This window comes from Toxotes jaculatrix, chromosome 3 (assembly GCF_017976425.1).
Source record: "Toxotes jaculatrix isolate fToxJac2 chromosome 3, fToxJac2.pri, whole genome shotgun sequence".
NCBI lineage: Eukaryota > Metazoa > Chordata > Actinopteri > Toxotidae > Toxotes > Toxotes jaculatrix.
The window spans coordinates 26,642,569-26,666,556 of NC_054396.1; the positions used below are offsets into that span (position 1 = coordinate 26,642,569).

Sequence of the window (23,988 nt, forward strand, 5' to 3'; positions counted from 1 at the left end):
TGTGACTAAGATGTACTCTGCAAGACATTCTAGGGCTGAGAAAAATAAACTTTGAAAATGAACAAAGTCATGGAGACACTTTCCAAATTATCTTAACAATAATTCTGACATTTCTTGTTACTTATTGAGATGAACAATTATCTGCTTTAACAAAAGAAAACTGGACACTACAGCAATCCTGCTCTCATAAGAAGAGGAATTATGAGCCATTTAACCTTCCAGAGACATGCACTACGTAAGTTCTGTATGCCACCGCCCATATGGGCATGAAGTGACATGAATCATACAACAGAGTTTCACTTTCTGAGCTGTGCGTTGGAGCTTCACCATCAGACCAAACTCAGGAATTCACATAACACTATAATGGAAATAATACTGGGAGCACTGGAATACTGCCGTTCAACCTGCTACTGATTCAACATTTGAACAGGAATTTTAAAGGAGCAACGGCAAAGTGAAAGTAGCTTTCAAGGGAACTTCCTCATTCAACTGTTCTCCATCGTCATTGTTTTGCCTGCTGTGTTTCCTGCTTCACTCACCAACATGTCATCTCAGTCAGAAAAGGATCTGTCCTGTCCCATCTGCCATGACATCTTCAAAGATCCTGTTGTTCTAACATGTAGCCACAGCTTCTGTGAAGACTGTGTGCAGAGATGGTGGAGAGAGAAAGGAAAAAAAGAGTGTCCAGTTTGTAAGACAGTACCTTTGCTGAGTGATCCTCCTCGTAATCTGGCGTTAAAGAACCTGTGTGAGTCCTTCGTACAGAGGAGAGATCAGAGAGCTGCAGCAGGGTCTGAGCCTCTCTGCAGTCTGCACTCTGAGAAACTCAGGCTCTTCTGTCTGGATCATCAGGAGCCAGTGTGTGTTGTCTGCAGAGATTCAAAAACACACAGCAACCACAGTTTCAGACCCATCGATGAAGCAGCACAGGATCACAGAGAAGAGCTCCAGAAATCTCTGGAGCCTTTACAAGAGAAACTGAAGCTCTTTGAACAAGTTAAAGCAAACTGTGATCAAACAGCAGAACACATTAAGGTCCAGGCCCAACACACAGAGAGGGAGATTAAGGAGCAGTTTAAGAAGCTTCATCAGTTTCTACAAGAGGAAGAGGAGGCCAGGATCACTGCTCTGAGGGAGGAAGAGGAGCAGAAGAGTCAGATGATGAAGGAGAAGATTGAGGCTCTGAGCAGAGAGATAGCAGCTCTGTCAGACACAATCAGAGCCACACAAAAGGATCTGAGAGCTGAAGACGTCTCATTCCTGCAGAACTACAAGGCTGCAGTCAAAAGAGTCCAGCAGTGTCCCCTGCCGGATGATCCAGAGCTGGTCTCAGGAGCTCTGATAGATGTGGCCAAACACCTGGGCAACCTGACCTTCAACATCTGGAACAAGATGAAGGAGATGGTCTCCTACACTCCTGTGATTCTGGATCCTAACACTGCTCATTCAGACCTCATCCTGTCTGAAGATCTGACCAGTGTGAGACATGGAGAGAGACAGAAGCTTCCTGACAATCCAGAGAGGTTTGGCTATTATCAGATTGTCCTGGGCTCAGAGGCCTTTAACTCAGGGTCTCACAGCTGGGATGTTGAGGTGAAACATGATAAATACTGGGCCCTAGGTGTGGTACAGGATTCCTCCTGGAGAAAGGGAGAAATACTGACGGGATTCTGGGAAATGTATGTCCTTGATGGAAAATACACAGCAGCCTCACCACCACTCAAAGATAAAGTTCTGTCAGTGAAGAAGAAGCTCCAGAGGATCAGAGTTCATCTGGACTGTGACAGAGGAAAGCTGTCGTTCTATGATCTTGATACTAACACACACATACACACCTTCAAACACACTTTCACTGAAAGGGTGTTTCCATACATTGTCAACATGAATGAACTCCCACTGAAGATATTACCTGTGAAAGTCTCTGTAACAGTGGAACAGGACACGGCCACTGCATTAACAAGCCTATGGTCAGTTTTTAAACTGAGCTAAGCATGCTGTATACTGTTATTATCAAGTAAGTAAGGCTACAGAGAAATGCTATCACTTGCCATGTTTTGCTGAAACAAAGAAATCTTTTATGTAATTTGAAACTGTTTTTGTCTGTTTCTCCAGTGGTTTTTAAATATTGTATGTAAATTAAAAGGAATGTTCAAGCATGCTATGTACTATTATTTTCACGTTAGGTAAGGCTACTTGGAAATGCTTTTCTAAGGCTTAGGTCTGTCAAAAAATGTGCTGATAGAGCCAAAAGAGGCAGATTTTCACTTTTATTGTTTTTCTTTTTCTTATTTGTAAGAAGATGGTGATGATGATACTTGTGGTGGAGACAGCATGATTGTGATGATGTTCTTTCTTACAATGACAGTAAGAACATGAGGTTACAATATGTACCATATAATGTTTGTATGCATTTGGTTGAACTCATCCAGCATTGAATATTTCCTGCTCATACGGACATTTTAATTTTTAGAATACAGTATATTTTATATAACAATATATTGGTAGATATATTTTTGTACAGAAACATAATAGCAAATAAATATTAAGACAAATATGTCTTAAATCTGACGATTGAAAAACTGTGGCCAAAATGTAATCTGCAAGACATTCTAGAGTTGAAAAAAACAAACTTTGAACTATGCCATTGAGACAGTTTTTGAATTAACCTAAATAATCTTAACTGACATTTATTGTTACTTATCAGTGGACATATACATAGATATTGTTGATATATTTGTGATAACAATCTTTTTAAGTCACTTCTGCTTCCAAAATACACTCAGTTGCCTGGACTCCTGTCCATATTTACCACAGTCATTCTCAGCCTCAGGGTCAAAAGCTGCCTGTAACTGTAATAATTGGGTAGGCAATGTGGAGACATTAGGAGGGGAGTATTTTGATATGATATTTGTTGATTTTGGTTTGTAGTCTGGCTGCTGCATTCTGTACTATTTGACATCTATGAACTGTTTTCTCATTTATGCTATTTAGTAGACCATTTCAGTAATCTAAACGTGATGCAATGAAAGCTTGTATGACGGTGTCTGTATTTCTGTATACGCTCAGAAATACATGGAATTTGGCAATGTCCCATTAATGATATTAATAAAGAACCTTAAAAAGACAAAAGTTTTAGTCATTTTTATGTCGCAGAGGGCACCTAAGAATTTGAGATATCACAATAAAACTTTCACTATTGTTTTCTATAAACAGCCCAGGTAAGGTGAGGTGTGTTTCTGGGATCGGTTACACCAAACACAGTCGCAAAGGCGTCGCCTGTGTGCGACTGCAGAGCTACAGTTTGGGGTGAAGAATTGATCTCCACGGCCTTACAGTGGTCTCATGAGGAAGATTCAGGTGCCTTCAAAATGTGTTTATTGTTCTTTAAAGTGCGTAGTGTTGTGTATTTAACTTGGATTTGATATAATGCCTGTTATCTTTAAGTGTTGTTGTTTTTGGGCAAAGATCACATAAAGTTTTGTAATTATGTTTTCGTTTGACCAAAAAGACAACGTACTGCGGCACCGCGGTTAGCGGGAGAGGAGCCACCGTCGCCATTACCGCTGCGTCTTTCTCCTCGCTGCCGGCGGAGAAGTCAACGTCAACGGCCAAGGCTGACGCACCAATCATCCTTTTAATCATAGATACTATCCTTGCCAACAAAGGAAACGTTTTATCAATTTAAAATGTATGAATAAGTTATCATCACCGGTCACGTGTTTAAGGTTAGTAAAACAGTGGCTCATTATTTAAACATGACAACAGAAATATCAACATTAAAACATAACAGTAACAGAAAGAACTTACTTACCGAATAAAGTGAACTTAAGCCCCAGGTGAAAAGCGCAGTCTGCAGACTTTCATGACGGAGTTGAGTTTACACTTTTAAGTGTTCAATCCAGGTCCTGAGTAAAATAGCAGCTAATGTTAAAACAGGAACACTTCATTTGGACGCCAACTGACAGTTACAGAGAAGAGAGAGAATTTGACTCTGTCCAGAGTTTAATCAACTCTACATTTGTTCAGATTTCACCAGCAACTCAAAACTTTGGCTCCTGTCAGTTGGTTCATGTTCTGCGCGCCACTGCCCACGTGGACATTAAGTGACGTGCACCACAGTTTCACTCTGAGAGGGGAGAGTCCAAGGTTCACCCTCAGAGCAAACACGGCAGTGAACACGTACATTGGAAAAATACTGGGAACACCGGGAACACTGGGATACTGCTGCTCAACCTGCTGCTGATTCCACATCTCAAGGGGAGTTTTAACCGGCAAAGTGACGGTAACCCTCCAGGAACGACCCTACTTCACTGGTTTCGTTTGTCATTGTTTTGCCTGCTGTGTTTCCTGCTTCACTCACCGACATGACCTCTCAATCAGAAAAGGATCTGTCCTGTCCCGTCTGCCACGACATCTTTAAAGATCCAGTTGTTCTGTCATGTAGCCACAGCTTCTGTGAAGGCTGTGTGAAGAGATGGTGGAGAGAGAAACTAATAAAGGAGTGTCCAGTGTGTAAGACAGTACCTTTGCTGAGTGGCCCACCTCGTAACCTGGCATTAAAGAACCTGTGTGAGGGCTTCTTACTGGAGAGGGATCAGACATCTTCAGCAGGGTCTGAGCCTCTCTGCAGTCTGCACTCGGAGAAACTCAGACTCTTCTGCCTGGACGATCGGGAGCCAGTGTGTGTTGTCTGCAGAGATTCAAAAACACACAACAACCACAGATTCAGACCCATCGATGAAGCAGCACAGGATCACAGAGAAGAGCTTCAGAAATCTCTGAAAACTTTACAAGAGAAACTGAAGCTCTTTGAACAAGTTAAAGGAAACTGTGATCAAACAGCAGAACACATTAAGGCCCAGGCCCAACACACAGAGAGGGAGATTAAGGAGCAGTTTAAGAAGCTTCATCACTTTCTGCAAGAGGAAGAGGAGGCCAGGATCACTGCTCTGAGGGAGGAAGAGGAGCAGAAGAGTCAGATGATGAAGGACAAGATTGAGGCTCTGAGCAGAGAGATAGCAGTTCTGTCAAACACAATCAGAGCCACACAAAAGGATCTGAGAGCTGAAGACGTCTCATTCCTGCAGAACTACAAGGCTGCAGTCAAAAGAGTCCAGCAGTGTCCCCTGCCGAATGATCCAGAGCTGGTCTCAGGAGCTCTGATAGATGTGACCAAACATCTGGGCAACCTGACCTTCAACATCTGGAACAAGATGAAGGAGATGGTCTCCTACACTCCTGTGATTCTGGATCCAAACACTGCTCCTCCAGACCTCATCCTGTCTGAAGATCTGACCAGTGTGGGATGTGGAGTGAGACAGAAGTTCTATGACAATCCAGAGAGGTTTGACTATCATCCCATAGTCCTGGGCTCAGAGGGCTTTAACTCAGGGTCTCACAACTGGGATGTTGAGATTAAACATGATAAATACTGGGCCCTAGGTGTGGTAAGAGAGTCTGTCCAGAGACAGGGAAAAATCCAAACCGGATTCTGGGAAATATGTCTCCTTTATGGAAAATACACAGCAGCCTCACCACCACGTCCACAGAAAATTCTGTCAGTGAAGAAGAAGCTCCAGAGGATCAGAGTTCGTCTGGACTGTGACAGAGGAAAGCTGTCGTTCTATGATCTTGATACTAACACACACATACACACCTTTAGACACACTTTCACTGAAAGGGTGTTTCCATACATTGCAAACACGAATGAACTCCCACTGAAGATATTACCTGTGAAAATCTCTGTAGCAGTGGAAGAGGACACGGCCACTGCATCAAAAGGCCTATAACCTGTTTGTTATATACTATTATTTTCAGGTTAATTAAGGCTGCTCAGAAATGCTATCATTTGGCACGTCAGTGATTCTATATGTTCCAGGACTTTTGACGAGACAAATCTTTTATGTAATTAGAAATTGTCTACGTTTTTGTCTGTTTCGCAAACATGGGAAATGTATGTAAATGAACAGAGTCAGTGTGTCAGGGATATAAGAAACCATGATCATGCACACTATATACTATGATTTTCAGGTTAGTTAAGGCTTAGCTGTGTGTCAGAAGGCAGATTTTCATTGATTTTGTCACTTTTATTGTTTTTCTTTTTCTTATTTCTAAGAAGATGGTGATGATGATACTCGTGGTGGAGACGGCATGATTGTGATAATGTTATTCCTTACAATATTAAGATAAGGTTACAGTATGTACCAGACAACGTTGGTATGTTTGTATCCATTACTGAATATTTGCTGATTACACTGACATTGGAATTTTCGAATACTCTCTCTCTCTCTTTCTCTCTGTCTCTCTCTCTCTCTCTCTCTCTCTATATATATATATATATATATATATATATATATATGTAGATATATTTTTTGTATATTAATATATCACAATAAATGTTTTGATAAATGGCTTAAATTTTATAATTAAAAAACTGTGACCAAGATGTACTCTGCAAAACATTCTGAAGTTGAAAAACAACTATGAACATGAACTACATCATGAGACACTGTTTTTGAATCACCTTCACTGTAATTTTGACATTTCTTACTTATTGGTCGATGTGTACAAAGACATCTGCCCCCTCTCCCCTTCCTGACTCCAGAACCACCACAGTTAACACTGATAAACAATGAATTGTTCACTAAACACCTACTTTTACTGCCACACATAAAATGTATTCACTTAAGGTGCGGTTGGGTTCAGCCAATGGACATGTGAGCTGTGTGTGTTCCTCATTCCACACATATGGACATTGAACTATAGGAGCGATGTGGCTCCTTGTGCCCGGTGTGTTTAATATTCACCAGCTGACTGATCACAGATCAGGTCACAGAAAGGAGGACATACACTGGTGCCACTGGGATTACTGGACTACTGGATACCTGCTCAACCTGCCGCTGATTCCACATTATGAACAGGACATTTAGAGGAGCTAGGACTCAAACAGAAACTATCTGTAAGTGAACTTTGTGGATTGACTGGGTTCTGCTTTGTTGTTCTGCCTACTGTGTTTCCTGCTTCATGCAGCGACAAAATGTCCTCTCAGTCAGAAAAGGATCTGTCCTGTCCCATCTGCCTTGACATCTTTAAAGATCCTGTTGTTCTAACATGTAGCCACAGTTTCTGTGAAGACTGTATGCAGAGATGGTGGACAGAGAAAGAAAAAAAGGAGTGTCCAGTGTGTAAGACAGTACCTTTGCTGAGTGATCCTCCTCGTAATCTGGCGTTAAAGAACCTGTGTGAGTCCTTCGTACAGAGGAGAGATCAGAGAGCTTCAGCAGGGTCTGAGCCTCTCTGCAGTCTGCACTCTGAGAAACACAGACTCTTCTGTCTGGATCATCAGGAGCCGGTGTGTGTTGTCTGCAGAGATTCAAAAACACACAACAACCACAGTTTCAGACCCATCGATGAAGCAGCACAGGATCACAGGGAAGAGCTTCAGAAATCTCTGGAGCCTTTACAAGAGAAACTGAAGCTCTTTGAACAAGTTAAAGGAAACTGTGATCAAACAACAGAACACATTAAAGTCCAGGTCCAGCTCACAGAGAGGGAGATTAAGGAGCAGTTTAAGAAGCTTCACCAGTTTCTACAACAGGAAGAGGAGGCCAGGATCACTGCTCTGAGGGAGGAAGAGGAGCAGAAGAGTCAGATGATGAAGGAGAAGATTGAGGCTCTGAGCAGAGAGATAGCAGCTCTGTCAAACACAATCAGAGCCACACAAAAGGATCTGAGAGCTGAAGACGTCTCATTCCTGCAGAACTACAAGGCTGCAGTCAAAAGAGTCCAGCAGTGTCCCCTGCCGGATGATCCAGGGCTGGTTTCGGGAGCTCTGATAGATGTGGCCAAACACCTGGGCAACCTGACCTTCAACATCTGGAACAAGATGAAGGAGATGGTCTCCTACACTCCTGTGATTCTGGATCCAAACACTGCTCATCCAGACCTCATCCTGTCTGAAGATCTGACCAGTGTGAGACATGGAGAGAGACAGAAGCTTCCTGACAATCCAGAGAGGTTTGACCATCACCCCATTGTCCTGGGCTCAGAGGGCTTTAACTCAGGGTCTCACAACTGGGATGTTGATATAAAACAAGATAAATGCTGGGCCCTAGGTGTGGTAGGAGAGTCTGTCCAGAGACAGGGAAAAATACAGACTGGATTCTGGGAAATATGTCTCCTGGATGGAAAATACATAGCAGCCTCACCACCACTCACAGATAAAGTTCTGTCAGTGAAGAAGAAGCTCCAGAGGATCAGAGTTCGTCTGGACTGTGACAGAGGAAAGCTGTCGTTCTATGATCTTGATACTAACACACACATACACACCTTTAAACACACTTTCACTGAAAGGGTGTTTCCATCTCTTGTCGACCCAACACAACTCCCACTGAAGATATTACCTGTGAAAGTCTCTGTAACAGTGGAACAGGACACGGCCACTGTATCAACAAGCCTATGGTCAGTTTTTTAAATTAGCTAAGTATGCTATGTACTATTATTTTCAGTTTAAGTAAGGCTACTCAGAAATGCTATCACTTGGCATGTCAGTGATTCTACACATGTTCCAGGAGTTTTGATGAAAAAAAGAAATGTTTTATGTAATCTGAAATTGTTTCTCCACAGGTTTTCAACACAGGTGAAATATTTGTATATAAATAAACAGAGTCAGTGTGTCAGGGATATAAGAAACCATGATCATGCACGCTATATACTGTGAATTTCAGGTCAGAAGCTTCCTGACAATCCAGAGTGGTTTGACTATCACCACATTGTCCTGGGCTCAGAGGCCTTTAACTCAGGGTCTCACAGCTGGGACGCTGAGGTTAAACATGATAAATACTGGGCCCTAGGTGTGGTATGGGAGTCCTTCCGGAGAAAGGGAAAAATACTGACTGGATTCTGGGAAATGTATGCCCTTGATGGAAAATACACAGCAGCTTCACCACCACCCATAGGTAAAGTTCTGTCAGTGAAGAAGAAGCTCCAGAGGATCAAAGTTCATCTGGACTGTGACAGAGGAAAGAATTATGCAATTTTGAACTTACTACAAATGAAAATGTGAAAGCAGGTCGAGTTCTTAAAAATGTGAACTCTACATTATTGATTATCCTTTTTGAGATACTTCTTAGCTACTTTTCAATATAATTCTTAAACTAAAACAGAAAAACATCTCGATGGTTTCAAATTAAAATGTTCCCAGAGATTTTGAGTGTGAGCTAAAACCCCTTGGTTTATAGTTAAATCCTGTACTTTGACGGAGATTTCCGGAATGCAGTCTAAATCCAAGTCATGATATTTGGAAAGTAAAGTAATAAAATTTAACTGAAAACTTGTGTCGTCTGTAGAAAAGTCTTTAGTATTTCAGGAACTGAGTCACAAACTTTTGAGAAAAAAGTCATATCTCTGTTGTTTACAATTTGTTGCTTAAACTGTATTTTTAGGCCTTTAGCTATCTTAGTAGGAGAAGTAAACCACTGCTGCTCCCACAGAAAAAAATAAAAAACAAAATAATCTTAAAACTAACAGTAAAATCACCTTAAAACTGTACATTTGGATTTTATTAGAGTATTAGAGTACACAGTGAGACAGACGAGAGAAAACTAGTGAAACTGAAGGATCAGAGGTCAGACATCTTGACTTGACATTTATAGTATGGGTCATGCTCCTGAAACACTGGATCCTACATTTCCCATAATGCAACTCATTAGCATTTTTCATCAGATCTCGTCTGCCTGGTTTACACCCATGTCTTTCAGACTTCATACCTCTTGTTTGTAGTCCCAGGCTGAGATGGGCTGGAAGACTACAAACAGAGCAGTAAATTGATTTTCACATGTACATATGAGTGACGCTTTAACATCCCAATAAAGCAATGAGGTGCAAATGTGGTCAGTAGATTATATTATTCTCTTTAAAAAAAAGACTTCATTACAAGATTCATTCAGACACAGTCAAAGCCTTTACATGTAAATACTGTTTATCACTAACTGCATAACAACCATAGAACCACTGCACTGTGTTCAGAGATCAGTGTTGAGTGCCTGGACTGACAGCAGGTATCACCTGAAGATCCATCAGTACTAAACTCTGTGCATCTGAGCTGACAAAACCATGGACGCCTGAAGTGACGAGCTCCAGAAGCCTCCAACCGTTAAGGTTCACCGGTTTATTTTACTCTATCAGGTAAAGTCTACTGATGTAAAGTCATATCTGCTGAACGTTAAAACGATTCGTTTTTACAACAAGGACGACATGAATCAGAGGTGAGGTTAATAAATCCCCTTCATTTGACTGAGAAGAGTGAAATCTGTTTCACACAGACTCTTCCCTTTATATTTATTAATACACCTCATTCAAAAAACGTTAAACTCAGCAACTTTAGTCTTTAGGCATTCTGTCGGTCTAACACTTTGGTGAAGCGTGAGATATCTCAGCGACGATAGGAAGGATTGCCATGAAGTTTAGTTCAGACATTCTTACCAACGGATGAATCCTAATGACAACGACTTTTCATCTCGCGTCTCCAACAAAGTTTTACCTTGTCCAACGATTCAGTTCTTGACCGGATCCCTCTAAAAGTAAAGAGTGAATTCCCAGCAGCCTCAGCTGGAGATGAATGCTGGAAACAGCGAAAAATATCCAGTAACCAAACAAATGAAAAACATGTCAAAACAACACAATATTTGAAAGTAAAATATCCCTGTTACAGTTTCACTGTCTAACTCAAATATCTGTACTTGATAAACTGCAGTTTGTTGTTTAAAAAAAAAAGAAAACCTTGCTATGCCTAACTTTTTACAGAGCTATAACTGGTTTGGCATTGAAGCACACAGTTTTCAGGATTAAAGGAAAGAACAGAAAAACCGAGGCAACAAGGCAGAACTGACACGTACTTGATTAAAGCCGCTCTAATCAAAACTTTTACATAAAAAAACACTTTGACTTACATTCGTCGGGTTGACACAAACATGGCTCTAACTGAATGACAGTGTTTCTCTGTGGCTGCTGGATGTGTAAAAAAAGCAACTCTTTGCTAAAACATTCACCATAACAGCTTTTTAAGGTGGTTAAAAATTCAGATGTGCTCACAGTTTGTCCCTCTGCGTCCAAGACGCCAAAAAATGTTGCAGTGCAGCTTTAACTATAACCAACAAGTGTCATCGTCAGCCATGATTCCAGTATCTGCTGCAGCAGAGAAACACGTAGATGTAGTCTGATCCTTCTGGGCGTGTTCGCTGATACTCTGTAGCTGTCCAAGACATGTAAATGCATAGTGAATCTAAGCAGCAGTGTTCGTATGGCTCTCTAACCCCCCCCCCTCCTCCCTACACACACTCAGTACACTCAGTAGTAGTCCCTCCACCAGCCCCCAGGTAAACCAGCCCTCCTACCTTACCTTTTCTCCATTAAAGCAGCCTTCACATTTACCATCTGCCATTTTCAGGACTTTAGCGTTTGACGTTTCACTTGAAAATGTGACATGTGACAAGTTTAATGAGCCTGATGGGGCGGCTGCTTTTTGATAGATCACATGCTCATGCTTACGCCATTGTTTCTGATTGATGGAAGGTGCAGCCAAGCAGGGCTAAAAACGAGTCCAAATTAATTTAAAAAAGAAAAAAAAACCTTGTCTTGCTCCTTTTTCTCTCCTCCTCCTTCCTTCTCCATCCTGTCTTTTCGTCCCTCTCTCTCTGGCACAGTTTGGGTGTTCAGTCCAGTTCGTATAAAAGGCGCTGAGCTTTTCTCCTCCACCCGATGCTACATGATGATCCGTGGCTCTGGGACCGACTCGTTGATGGATTTGTGAGGCAGGACGTTGGCACCGTTCAGGTAAAGCTCGTCATTCACGATCACATCCTCCCCCAGCACCGTCACATTCTCCATACGAACCTGGCGACAGAGATTAACACGAACGAGTCATCATCACACCTGACAACAGCCACAACACAAACTTTTACCACGGCATCCAATCAGATGGACAAACCACTCATGCTGGACGTGAATCACAAAATCTTGCTCATGTCATGTCACTGTCTTAACACTGTTGTTGACGTGTTGCATTTTTTCAGGAGATCATGAAGATCCTAAGTTACAAATAACTTAATAATTCAACATATCAAAGGGGCATAATATTAAAAACTATTTTCTGTGCTGCTCCAAACATAAAACGAAAACATAAAAAAACTAACAACTGGAAAGTAAAAGCCACAAGATTCTGCTCCCAGGAATTAAATTATCTACATTAAAGTACGTTTCAGTCATATTTTTATTATTATGTAATTTATGTAATTATGTAATTTTTAAGATTATAACAATGAAAGAAATCACGGATTGCAAGTTCAGTCCTCTATAATCATAAACAGTAAAATAATCATAAAAAGTAAAACCTATTGGATTTAAATTCTCCAAAGTACTTTCACACACAGACAGGAGGTCAGACAGGAGCAGTATGTTAATGAGTTTTTCCCTAAAGCCTGTGATAAGTAACTCTATTGTTTTTAAAATGAACTTCACACAGAAAAATTCAACTTCAGACAGATGATCTTAGCTCGGAAAAAATCTGGTGACCACAGTCCTCTACTCACCCACTGGCCAACAGAGGAGCTCCACCCCACGATGCAGCTCTCCAGCCAGGAGTGTGATCGAACCCGTGACCCTTTCAGCACTGTGCAGCGTTTTATCCTGACGCCGTCCTCCACAATCACACCGGCACCGATGGTCACGTTCGGACCGATGGTGCAGTTCTCCCCAATTTGAGCCGTTGGGTCCTGCACACGGAAGAAAGAGAGAAGACGCAATCATGATGAATGATGTTTGTTTTTTTAATCTGAACTGTGCTTCCATCACGTCAACTAGCTTCACTCACCACTAGAACGTTGCCGAGGAAACCGGGCCCTGTGCGTAGCCTCTCAGGAGCGTGTTGTCGTAGCGACTGAAGGTACATACACATCCCTGTCAGGAAGTCTTTAGGTTGACCGATGTCCATCCAGAAACCTGCAGACAGACAGACAGACAGACAGACCGAGGGAGACAGACACGCAGTATACGGAGACACAGACAGTGAGAGCAGTTAGTTACCATGGAAACAAGAGCACAAAACCAGAAGTTTCCTTGTGATCTCCGACAGGTGAGGTACTGAAGAACGAGGTCACATGATCAGCAGAGACAGACTGACCAGTTATTCCCATATTTAAAAGGACCAAACTGGTGGGGTTTTTTTTATGTTTTTTGTACTGACTACAATCTCTGACAACCTGCAGAGTTTTTATTTTGTTTCCTGCTCACAGCTGCACTGGAATGCAACAATCTCTCTCTCAGAAATTAAATTACACAGAATGGCTGTCTGGAAGCCAGAAAATGTATCTTAAACCTCATGCGAGCTTTGGAAAATGCTGAGAAATAATGAAAAGTTAAAAATTAAATTAAAATAAAAACTGAAAATATATCATATACCATACCATATCACTGAGTGTCAGTTAGCACATTTTAGTTGAAAATTTTTCAATCCCAAACTAGCTTAAAATATTTCACTAAACTGAACTGGTTTAATTTTATTGTTTTAAGCCTGTACAGTTGTGCACATCTTTATTATGAAAATGAAACTGTTGGAATTATTCAGCAACACCCATCAAAGACACAGAGAAGCCCAATTATTATATATTATATTATTATATGTTTCCCTAAGGAGAGAACACATCATGTGAACTTCAAAATGTTTTGTCATGTTGCTCTGACAGCAGATCCAGAAGAAGTGGAAAAATCCAGGCTGATGAACCTTATTCCATCTGCAGTTCAGTCAATGCTCTGCCAGAAATCACAAGGACCGTCAGTCATCCTCTCACGGTTGAACAAACTGCTCAGTGCTTCATCACAGACTCACAATGTCTTATGAGGGAAACAAAGCCACTATGACCTGGACCAGAGTCAGGAACTCAGACCGGTCCGCCTGCCTGGACTACAGGACAAGAGGGAGGTTTAACTGCTCAGCTAGATGGTTCCACTGTTTCAGACAAAGCTGATCGCTCCCAGAGAGGGATGGGGATCTAGAGAAGCACTGATAACAGATCACTCCAACTGATTTGGATCGAGGTGTGTTCTGATCTACCATGATCTTTATCTGAACACAAGAGAATCCAGCCTGTTTGCTGGAGGAGGAGTGGATTAAGACTGAGAGATTAATCTTTGTTGGTGTCTGTGCTTCTCTACAAACGATTCCTCTCCAGAACTACACGAGTTCAGGTGCGAAGAAAAGCCCAAACACTTACGTCTGGTAGAGCTGTGAGCTGCAGGGAGCAGAGCAAGCACACAGGTCAACTTCACACAAGGAATCCTATTATCATGTTACCACGGTGTTTCTCACATAAATAAAATTAATCCATCTCTGCTGCCTGCTAAAAGAAGACGTGTGTCACAGACTTTCTCCTTCTTGTTTTGAATGTTTTCGGTCGTTAAAGCTGCAAAACTTTTACTGATATACTTTTACAGTGGGTAGAGGCACACACTGTTTCCACTCCGCTACAAATAATTCATCCATCATTACAAAGGTGGCGTCTCATCTATCAAGCCGCCTGCTGCCCTTAACCCAAACACCTGTAATTTCATATACATTCAGTTAAACTTTGCCACAACAGTAATGGTAGTATACCCTGATTTTTATGCCTGTCCTGTACTGTACAGCGCAGTAGTGGTAATACTTACCCTGTAGCTCCATGGCATACAGCTGTCCCTCCTCTGCCATGACGGGAAATATCTCTTTCTCTATGGACGTTGGTCTCAGCTGTGCACAGGCACAAAAAGAGAAATCACAACCATGTACAAAAAAAAAACGCTGCTTCTAGATACATTTATGGACAAATATCTATACAAAGAACTGCACTTTTAATAGAGTTTTACAAAATCTCAGCACTTCTTGCTTCAATTTAAACATGTTAACATAAAATTTAACAAGTAATACCATGACACATGTCTCACCTGTATCCTGCTGAGCATGCTGGGATTGAAGATGTACATGCCGGCATTAATCTTGTTAGAGACAAAGACCTGTGGTTTCTCAACGAAGCGATGGATCCTCCCGCTGTCCGCCTCAAACACCACCACACCATACTTAGAGGGCTCCTCCACCCGAGTTACCTACACACACACACACACACACACACACAATTTCACTTTCCAGTTTCTCACTGCCATTACACCCTATCCATTTGTCCTTTCAACATCAAATTTAATTATGACAGAATATTCCGGACCTGAGTATGACAGTATAATCGTTTGTCATTTTTTCTATCAATTTTGAGTTTGGCTAAAATGATCCTCCACACTGATGGACGTAATTTGGAACTAATGACCACAGGCTTCACCCTGTTCCTCTCAGAAATCAGCTCAAAATAAACAAAATCTGACTGGACCTTCTGCAGAGGTTGTCAGTCTGCATCTAAGCAAATTTACTCTGACAAAACACTTTTCATCTCGGTCTCTGTCTCTCTCACCACAATGGTTCCCTCCTTGCCATGGTTGCGGTGGAACTGCAGCAGATCGTTGAAGGGAAAATCACAAATGACGTCTGAATTTAAGACGAAGAACGGCTCGTTGTCGACATTCAGCAGCTCTCGAGCTAACGCCAGAGGACCGGCTGTACACAAGCACACACACACACATATTAACGTCTCATCTTTATTAAGTTAAAATTTCAGTTTTTTAAAAATATAATTCTTAAATATAATTATAAATATTTTGGACTCATTGTCAAACAAAAGCAATTTGATGACATCGCCCTGGGCTTCAGGAAACAGTTATGCATTTTTCGCTGTTTTTTGGCAACTCAGAGAAAAAAAGATCAGTCAGTTATTTGTGAAAATAATCATCAGATTAACTGATAATGAAAAAAATCATGAGCTGCAGCTCTACTACAATACACTACAGCTAGACACTGGATAACTAGACTGGACTCTCAGACACAGGAAGCGATTCAATTCCCATCTCCGGGTCAGAAACTACACTATATGGCCAAAAATATGTGGACAAATAAACTCACCTGTTCCCAGAGGCTCCTTCTCATGAGACAGGGAGATGCGAATCCCAAGCTGAGGAGAAAACAGAGAAACACGGACTGATAAACGGATTATAAGCGGATTATACAACGTAATGTAACTTGTTTTTTAATCTTCACCAGTACACTACTAAAACATCCAATGTGTGTGCTGGTTTGTATCACAGCTGTAATAGTGTTCCAGTGTAGTGGCGTGTTGTACGTACTCTCTCCTCCTGGATTCTCATCTCTCTCTCCAGCAGCTCTGACATGTAGCTCACCGCCAGAACCACATGGTCCACCCCGGCCTGTGCGCACACACATAGTGACAGATTACCTTTAATAAAGCTGGAAGCACAACATGACACATCAGCAGTACAGTTAAATCTCCACCATACCTTGACCAACGCCTCCACCTGGTGCAGCAGGATGGGTTTGTTGCAGAACTCCACCAGTGGCTTGGGGACGCTCAGGGTGAGCGGTCGCAGCCGGGTTCCATACCCTCCCACCAGGATCAAAGCCTTCATGCTTCTAGCAAGTTAGCAACTGTTAACCAGGGTGACCAGAGCTCATCAATGAGGAAACCAGAACCAGCCTGAACAGGACAGAAGAGAGTCTGATGAAGGAAGACGTTACATCTTAGTATACTTGTCTTATTTTAGTTTCTATGTAGAGCCAAGAAGACAAAACGAGCACACACAGGGAGAGACTCAGATTAAAACCGGTTATAATTTCATCACAACACCAGCAGCTAACTTTAGCCCTGTTACCAACACACTACTACAGAGCTGTCGCTAAACCATGAAAAGCGACAATTTGTGTATTAACATCGGCACGTTTCAGTCGCTACATCTGAGCGAGCTTTGGAGAGGTAAATTCAGACTGGCTCATGTTTTAGTTTCAGACACAAACGAACTTACAGTGATTGTAGCTAGCTCACGTTAGCTAAGCTCGCTAACAAGCACCTGACTTAACTCACAGCAGTTAACTACTAACCGCCTGCTAACTACAGCCTCCTGCTCGCGTCTTCGGTCTGTGTGAAAGTAAATAAAGACGGCGAAAACTTACAGGAATGTGTTCACCGAAAGTGCTCGGGATATTTCTGAATCACTGAAACTCTGAGAATGACACGTAAGATTGTTCAAACCCGAGCTCACGTCACGACAACGTGATACAGACAACATCCGGTCCACGGTGTCAAAGTAAAACTACAAAATCGGATTTACTGAACTGGTTCCACAGCCTGTCAGTGAAGTAAAAAACAGCCAGTAAATCTTTATTAATTTATTGATCGAATTTTTACATTTTCATTTGTGCAGTAATGTGGGTCTCTAACCTTTAGGAAAAAATGAAATGTTTTTATTCTGATCGCAAATCACCCGGTTTCCGGTCTGGCTCTCACTGCTGTCACTTACCATAGACTTGGGGAAGTTGAAATCCACTGGAGTACTAGTAGAAAAACCCAAATGTTACTGGAATAGAAAAATGTTAATATTTTGTGTTCACGAAATATAGACCGAAACCCCACGGCTGTCACATCTGTCACACAAACTTTATTTAAACTTCACTGTATCGCCAACATGCCACACAGTGGTACGTTCCAAACAATCTGTTCCCGCCTCCTCGCCACTTCTGACCAATCAGAGAAAAACAGCGTGGCGATGGAAGGTGGGCGTTAGTGCGTCCATTCACTGCATTTACACACTGAATGAAAAAATCACTGCCATTGACAGTAAAGTGAGGATGCCTTCAAACATAATGCCATGAATAGGTTTTATTGAATCAATTAAATTTCACATAAAGTGCGGTAACCAGTATTTGTTGTGATCACCGTTTGTCAGTACCGGCTCTCCTTGGTCCCCTTGCACAGGTGCTTGGCAGGTAAATTGTTCCAAGTATCTTGAAGAACTTGTTCTTCTGTGGACTCAGGCTTTCTCAGTGTCTTCTGTCCACTTAAAAACTCAAAATTTTGATTTGCCAAGTGTATTTTTATTTTTGTCATTTCTAACATTACATATTTTTTCTTCCCTGACAGGAATGGATTTCCACAGGATTATGAGATGTGATCATGAGTAAATAAGATTCCTTTAAATTGATCTAAACAAAACACAGTGACCAAGAATCATAGCTTCTGATTTGACAGATACCATATCAAAGGAGAAAACAGAGTTCATGAGAATGTGGAGACTCATGCATGGATGTTTCTGTAGACTCGAGCTTTATTAAAATTTTTAAAAGACCACTGCACAACTTGTTTGACCATAATAATAATAATAATGATAATGATAAATACTTATATTAAAATGTTAATATAGATTTATTAACCACATCATGGGATATTGAAGCCAAATATACCAGCCAAAGTAATCACTTCTAAGAAAAATAACAATGTGAAATTCATTACTTTTTAAAGTAACAAACCAAACACTGAATATCAGTGATGAAAAATTATTTAAGGACTGTAAATAATACCACATGAACTTAATCACAACATTTTCGAACTTCATCGTCCATGTGTCTGGTGACTTTCACTGACGTCCAATAAGTGAAAAAACACGTTTCCATGCTTCATTCAAGTATAAAGGCATCCAAAGTCAGAAGGTATTTGCAGGAGTTCTCCAGCGTCTTCTGTCCAGTTGGTTGGAGGTCAGAGGTCAAGGGCTCCAGTGCAGGTCACAGACAAGGGCAATGTGGTCGGAGGGGTGAGCCACGCTGGGCAGAGCCTCGTAGGTGGTGACCTCCTGGTGGCTGGGCAGAGGAATCACCTGCTCCACCTGCGTGTGCGCGCACACACACACAGCATGTTTTTATGCACATTTGCAATTTGAACATAATAAAACCTGAGTGGAAATGACGATAAACTAACTCCAAGCTGCTAACTCTTAATATTCACATAACAGCTGTGGATGCAGATTTTCTTGCAATTTGTTTAAAACCTGCAATACATTTGGACACAAACGCGCCTGGTATCAGTATTAGTACCTGCATGTTGTCAGGTTGTATGAAGATGTAGTCCAGACAGCCGTGAAATCCTCCCACATAGTTGGTGTAGGCTGGCTGGTTGCAGGCACTCAGCAGTGGGGGGAAGGCAGAGGGCAGCTCCATACTGCAGGACTCTTCCGGCCCAGAGCTGCTCCAGTCTGCGTGCTGCAGAGGAACCACGGCCTCGGTAACCAGCTGGAACACACCTGAGACAGGAGGAGGAGATAAACAAAGAGGACTCGCACTGCTTGAGTAACAAGATGCAGCATGACCTAACTATTGGCTAAACATGCAAGTCAACAGGTGGAAGCTGACCAGAGTCTGCTGGAGCCCGTCACAGCTCAAAACAACAAATTTCTTTTTCTAATTGTCGCTGGAAAGAGCTTCAACTGAAGCTAATGAAAGAAACGGTCAGACTGGCACCACTGCGGCCGTGCCTTTAGGTGTGGAGTTACCTGAGTTAGGGGAAGAGTTGAAGTCACCACAAAAGACCAGAGGTGCTCCAGGTGCAACCTCGTTGATCACGTGACTCAGGTGTCGCAGTGCCACGCCCATCTGGACCAAGCGAATGTTCCCTCCTTCAAAAGGAAGCGAATTCAGTTTTTAGAAGTTTGTTCTTATGTAAAGTAAGGGTACAGATCATGACTCTGCCTTCTCATACCAGTGACTAAGGTGTGTTCACACAGGGGAAAAAGTTGTTTTACCTTTCGGGTGCCAGTACAGGTGAGTGTTGGCCACGCAGACCTTCCTGCCTGGTTTATTCAGGTCCTCGAGCAGACTGACCTGCAGAGAAATGAATGATTCATAAAACTGAGGGTTAACAACTCGAGGGCAACACTTATTTTCATAAATCCATCCAACTGTCAGCTTTGAATCATGTTGGAAAATATCTTGATTATTTGTTTTTCTAGTTAAAACCACCATAATGTAAATGTTGCGTGTTTAAAGCCATGAACCACAAACTGCCAGACCTCCGACCAAGTTTTAGTTGTTAAAAAAAAAAAATCACAGAACATTTACATAATCTTAAACATTTAATTGTTTGCTGATGCTTTCTGTACATTTCCCTATATTCTGGTGTAAATGATATTTGTAACCCCTCGCTGAAGGTATATAATTCTGATGGTGAGAACTGAAATGAATTAATTTTAATGTGGTGTTCACCTAGAAACACAACATTTAAAAAATACTGGTAGAATAGGCGAACGGCAGAACCTGCAGTGAGGTGGATCTCTGCAGTATCTTGTCCTTCAGGGTGCTGTTGGAAGAAACCTTCTCCAGCAGCTCAGAATGTATGGGGTCAGAGGTCAACGCCACACTCAGCACGATGTCATGGCGGCTCAGCAGACGGAACTTTGACCTAAAAGCACGACATGATGCCGTTTTTAAATTACCTGATATAATTATGGATTTAAACTTTACCATCATGCAATGACCTGAGAGCAGGAAAAACAGATGACTGACAATGATAATGAGAACAAACGACCACAGGAATATTAAACCCTCTCAAAACCTGCTGCATCTGACTAAAGAAAAAAAGGTACCAAAACAATATAAAGGACATTTTCTTCAGATTCAGATCTGACCTGCGGTAGAAAGTGGTCAGTCCTTCGTGCTGCTTCTCTTTGACCTTGAAAACTCCGTCTAGACCGAATGCATCCAGAGCTGGAGTCAGACTGTCCACAAACACCCCTGAAGAGTCCAAAGAACAAGAGGAAAGTCAGAAAGCAGAGTCACGTATGCGTAAGATGGCAGTTAACAGAAAAGATGGAGACTTTTTTAGTATGAATCCTCTTCTGCTAATAATTTTTGATTTTGTTTCAAAGACAATTCAGTGAAATCAAGAGGCATAAAAATAAGATGTAAAGCAACTTTAATATTATTACTTTATCCACTAAATGAGATATGCACCGAAAAACGTTTAATAATAATAATAAATTTCTTGTTTATTGGAACCATCTTCTTATACAGTGTCAGACTGAATAATGAAGTGGAACCAAATAACAGATCAGTCTGAATAAAGGCTGATAAATCCCATCTGTATGAAGCTTATCAGGATTATTGACAGATCTATTAAACATTTTTAAAATAACTTATTTACTGTTTTGTCTGACATATTTGAAAGTTCCCAGGGCCCAAGCATTGGTCTGATCATAATGGACCATGAATCAGAATTTGTTTGATGAATTAACTGTTAATTGATCATCACCAAATTGTTGATGAATTTTCTGTCAGTTAACTGGTGGTTTGGCACTGATTACCTTTGTCGACCTCCTGCAGACAGATGATGTCAGCGTTGTATCCGGCCAGCTCCTTCTTGATCAGGTTCTGTCTATAGTCCAGCTGCAGGGCGTAGGGAGCGCAGTATGGGTAAAGAACCGTCTTGGACAGTTCTGTCTGGGCGTATATATCAGCGAGGATGTTGTACGACACCACCCTTACAGCCGGCCACTCCGCCTCTTTGACAGTGTACATGTGTCGGTTGTCAAACGTGCACACGCCTGGTCCAGCCTCCACGGCTCCCGCAGAGACCAGCTCCTTGGCAAGGCCGCTGCGACTTCCATCTTTGGGAGTGCAGACAAGTTTGAGCCTGCAGCCGATGTCCTGATTGGACGGGACGTGGACTCTCCCACATCCTACCTGAGTCCAAGCTGGATCCTGACCTGGAACTTCCTCAGCAGCTTCAGGGCTGGGTCAAGAAGAAAGAGAAAAATCAGAATGCTGGATGTGCCATCACTTATTGCGCTAAATTACATTAAAGCTGAGACTACACTACTACTACTGCATTTCAGAGGACAACCTTGTCTTTTATATAGAACTTTTACATATCTAAATATTGTCTCTTGAGTTTTTAAGGTTATCTAGTCCAGATCTGAAGAGTCTAAGTATACAGATTGGTTTTTTTTAGACCTGTCCATAGTGGTCTGAATGGGGTAAAAAAGCAGTTAGCTTAGGCTTTTACACTGGATTGCCTTAAACTACACAAACTCTGCATGTTACACGCAGTCAGTAACACCTACCTTACCTTGTGATTGGGGCTTTTTCTTTGTACCATGTGAACTCGCAGTGTTCGAGGTTCCCAAACTCCATCTCCAGTTTGGGACAGACGGGGAACCCAGCCAGCAGGGACGCCGGGAGCTCAGCGGTGGTGAAGGTGGGAGCATTCCTCTGCACCGAGTATTTAACGTCTCCCACCTGCAGCACGGCTCCGTCCCGCCACGCCTCCGAGTTCAGCACCGTGTCAGGCACCTCGTCCCCTTCGTAGTACAGCTTCACCGCTGTAGGCTCCGGGGCTTCACACGGCTGCTGACCCTTGTGCTTCTTCGACTTCTTCGCCTTTCCTTGACCCTTGCCCATGTTGTTGGCGATCCGGGCTAGGACCTTACCCAGCGGTTCGTCCTGGTCTCGCAGCATGTGCTTGTGGCTGCCGTCCAGAGAGAAGGAAATGGTGAGTTTGGGCTCCCCGGGGAGACACCTCACCACGGCGGTCTCCATCCTGCTGAGGAGGCGGCAGGCTCGGGTCAGAGTCCTCGTTGAAGAAAAGAGCAGGTGGCGGGGGAACAGCGTGAGAGCAGCGGACAGGTGGTTCAACATGAAGTCCCCAACTGCAGGAGAAGAAGAAAATATTTTCAAATATTGAGAGAAGAAGAAGAAGACGAAAATGGGGTTGTCCTCTCAAAGGACTTTCACGGTAACTTGCCTTATATGCCATCAGATAAACTAAACAGCAGTTGGTGACCTCAACACAACGTTGATTCAATCAGTCACATACACATGTCAAGTACCTTAAGCCTTTCTCGGTTAATGTTAACTCTCATCTGAAGACCTCACAACTTAGAATCACTGCAGGTCGAGCCTCCACTTGGAAAAACAGTCAAGCTAATCCCCACGTTTTGTTTTTTCGGCATGTGTGTATACTAAACATTACAGTACGAGTAAGAATTTATTTCAAAATAAAAGCCATTTTCCGGTTAACGCGATTTCACTTTCACTGATGAATCAATAAAGGTAAATAATAATCACAAAATTAGTAAATATCAAGTATTAGAATTAACCATGGTATGAAAAAACTACAGACTACAAACTATATTTCAGAAAACCTTCAGGCTTTGTCATTTATGTTGTGTGAATGATGAAAAAGAATAATTCCCAAAGACCAGCCTGACCTAAGCTTTAAAATGACAGACTATCACTGAGAAACTTCCTGTTTCTTCAGACCTATTTCAGTTTCCTTTTTCTTTTGTAACCAATAATAATTTGTATTTCTTATTTAATGTTTTTACTTATTTAATCATTCATTCATCGTTGAAGGGATGACAATGAATGTTCACATTCACCGGAAGATCGATTTTATTTTGAAATCAGTTCTTACACGCTCCTACCGTAATCCCTAGTACATACACGCACCGCTAAACAAAGTAGGGGGCTAGCTTGACCGTGTTTACGAACTGGAGGCTGGCTTTACCGCAGTAGAGAAACACATTGTCATTACCAAATCACAACATTGATTACTACATCTGAAATGTGCTACACGGGAGGATGACAGCAGGGTTAAACCAGACCAAACCGAACCGGCAGGAGGAGAACTCACCTGGTGGCGGAATTGTCCTATAGCTACAGCGATTAGCCAGATGCTAACAGGGAGAGGAAACCAATAAAACCGCGAGTTTAATTGAACCTCCAGCGGTCTGGTAACAAACAGGGTTAGAAAACAAAGCCTCAAATAAAGTGCAATATTTTATAGTGTCTAAAGTTTGTTCATTCACTGTTCATCAGCATGGGCTTCTTCTTCTTCGTGTTCCCTTCTTCTTCTTCCTTGAGGTTTTACGGCAGTTGACATCCACGGAGGTGCTTTACTGCCCCCCCCCTCAGTTTTTATTCTCCCATTCTGGAAATGTTTATGACACTGAGTCTGCAACCCTTAAATGTTTTTCTCTCTGTAACACGAAACACGAAAAGAAAATTACCGAACACTACAA

General features: G+C 42.0%; 5 protein-coding genes across 9 annotated transcripts; 3 read left to right on the forward strand and 2 right to left on the reverse strand.

Annotated features, from left to right (window-relative positions):
• The first annotated feature begins 6 nt into the window (after positions 1-6).
• On the forward strand, positions 7-7,442 carry LOC121178823 (E3 ubiquitin-protein ligase TRIM35-like). 2 transcript variants are annotated; one of them, XM_041033213.1, is made up of 2 exons: positions 7-2,337; positions 7,432-7,442. In XM_041033213.1, exon 1 carries the CDS (start codon positions 544-546, stop codon positions 1,987-1,989), a length of 1,446 nt encoding a protein of 481 aa, XP_040889147.1. In that variant the 5' UTR covers positions 7-543; the 3' UTR covers positions 1,990-2,337; positions 7,432-7,442. The 2 variants fall into 2 exon arrangements, with proteins under 2 accessions (XP_040889147.1, XP_040889148.1); XM_041033214.1 differs by lacking the exon at positions 7,432-7,442 and adding an exon at positions 5,760-5,845 and having other exon boundaries at positions 7-1,938.
• Positions 4,213-5,789, forward strand: LOC121178828 (E3 ubiquitin-protein ligase TRIM35-like). The gene has a single exon (XM_041033219.1). It carries the CDS (start codon positions 4,365-4,367, stop codon positions 5,787-5,789), a length of 1,425 nt encoding a protein of 474 aa, XP_040889153.1. The 5' UTR covers positions 4,213-4,364.
• LOC121178827 (E3 ubiquitin-protein ligase TRIM35-like) lies at positions 6,348-8,557 on the forward strand. The gene has a single exon (XM_041033218.1). The coding sequence runs from the start codon at positions 7,037-7,039 to the stop codon at positions 8,471-8,473; it is 1,437 nt and encodes a 478-aa protein (XP_040889152.1). The 5' UTR covers positions 6,348-7,036; the 3' UTR covers positions 8,474-8,557.
• A 1,337-nt stretch (positions 8,558-9,894) lies between these two features.
• gmppb (GDP-mannose pyrophosphorylase B) lies at positions 9,895-17,185 on the reverse strand. 3 transcript variants are annotated; one of them, XM_041034845.1, is made up of 10 exons: positions 17,096-17,185; positions 16,426-16,622; positions 16,255-16,335; positions 16,034-16,082; positions 15,489-15,631; positions 14,974-15,132; positions 14,701-14,779; positions 12,869-12,996; positions 12,588-12,770; positions 9,895-11,892 (listed from the first exon to the last, which is right to left on the reverse strand). In XM_041034845.1, exons 2-10 carry the CDS (start codon positions 16,552-16,554, stop codon positions 11,761-11,763), a joined length of 1,083 nt encoding a protein of 360 aa, XP_040890779.1. In that variant the 5' UTR covers positions 16,555-16,622; positions 17,096-17,185; the 3' UTR covers positions 9,895-11,760. The 3 variants fall into 3 exon arrangements, with proteins under 3 accessions (XP_040890779.1, XP_040890778.1, XP_040890780.1); XM_041034844.1 differs by having other exon boundaries at positions 16,426-16,643; positions 17,096-17,177; XM_041034846.1 differs by lacking the exon at positions 17,096-17,185 and adding an exon at positions 16,948-17,075.
• Positions 17,186-18,065: 880 nt separating this feature from the next.
• Positions 18,066-23,805, reverse strand: pde12 (phosphodiesterase 12). 2 transcript variants are annotated; one of them, XM_041034090.1, is made up of 9 exons: positions 23,601-23,805; positions 22,035-22,614; positions 21,271-21,698; positions 20,596-20,701; positions 20,225-20,369; positions 19,714-19,792; positions 19,465-19,587; positions 19,010-19,215; positions 18,066-18,801 (listed from the first exon to the last, which is right to left on the reverse strand). In XM_041034090.1, the coding sequence occupies exons 2-9, from the start codon at positions 22,601-22,603 to the stop codon at positions 18,682-18,684; spliced, it is 1,776 nt and encodes a 591-aa protein (XP_040890024.1). In that variant the 5' UTR covers positions 22,604-22,614; positions 23,601-23,805; the 3' UTR covers positions 18,066-18,681. The 2 variants fall into 2 exon arrangements, with proteins under 2 accessions (XP_040890024.1, XP_040890025.1); XM_041034091.1 differs by lacking the exon at positions 23,601-23,805 and adding an exon at positions 22,795-22,927.
• Between the last annotated feature and the right edge of the window lie 183 nt (positions 23,806-23,988).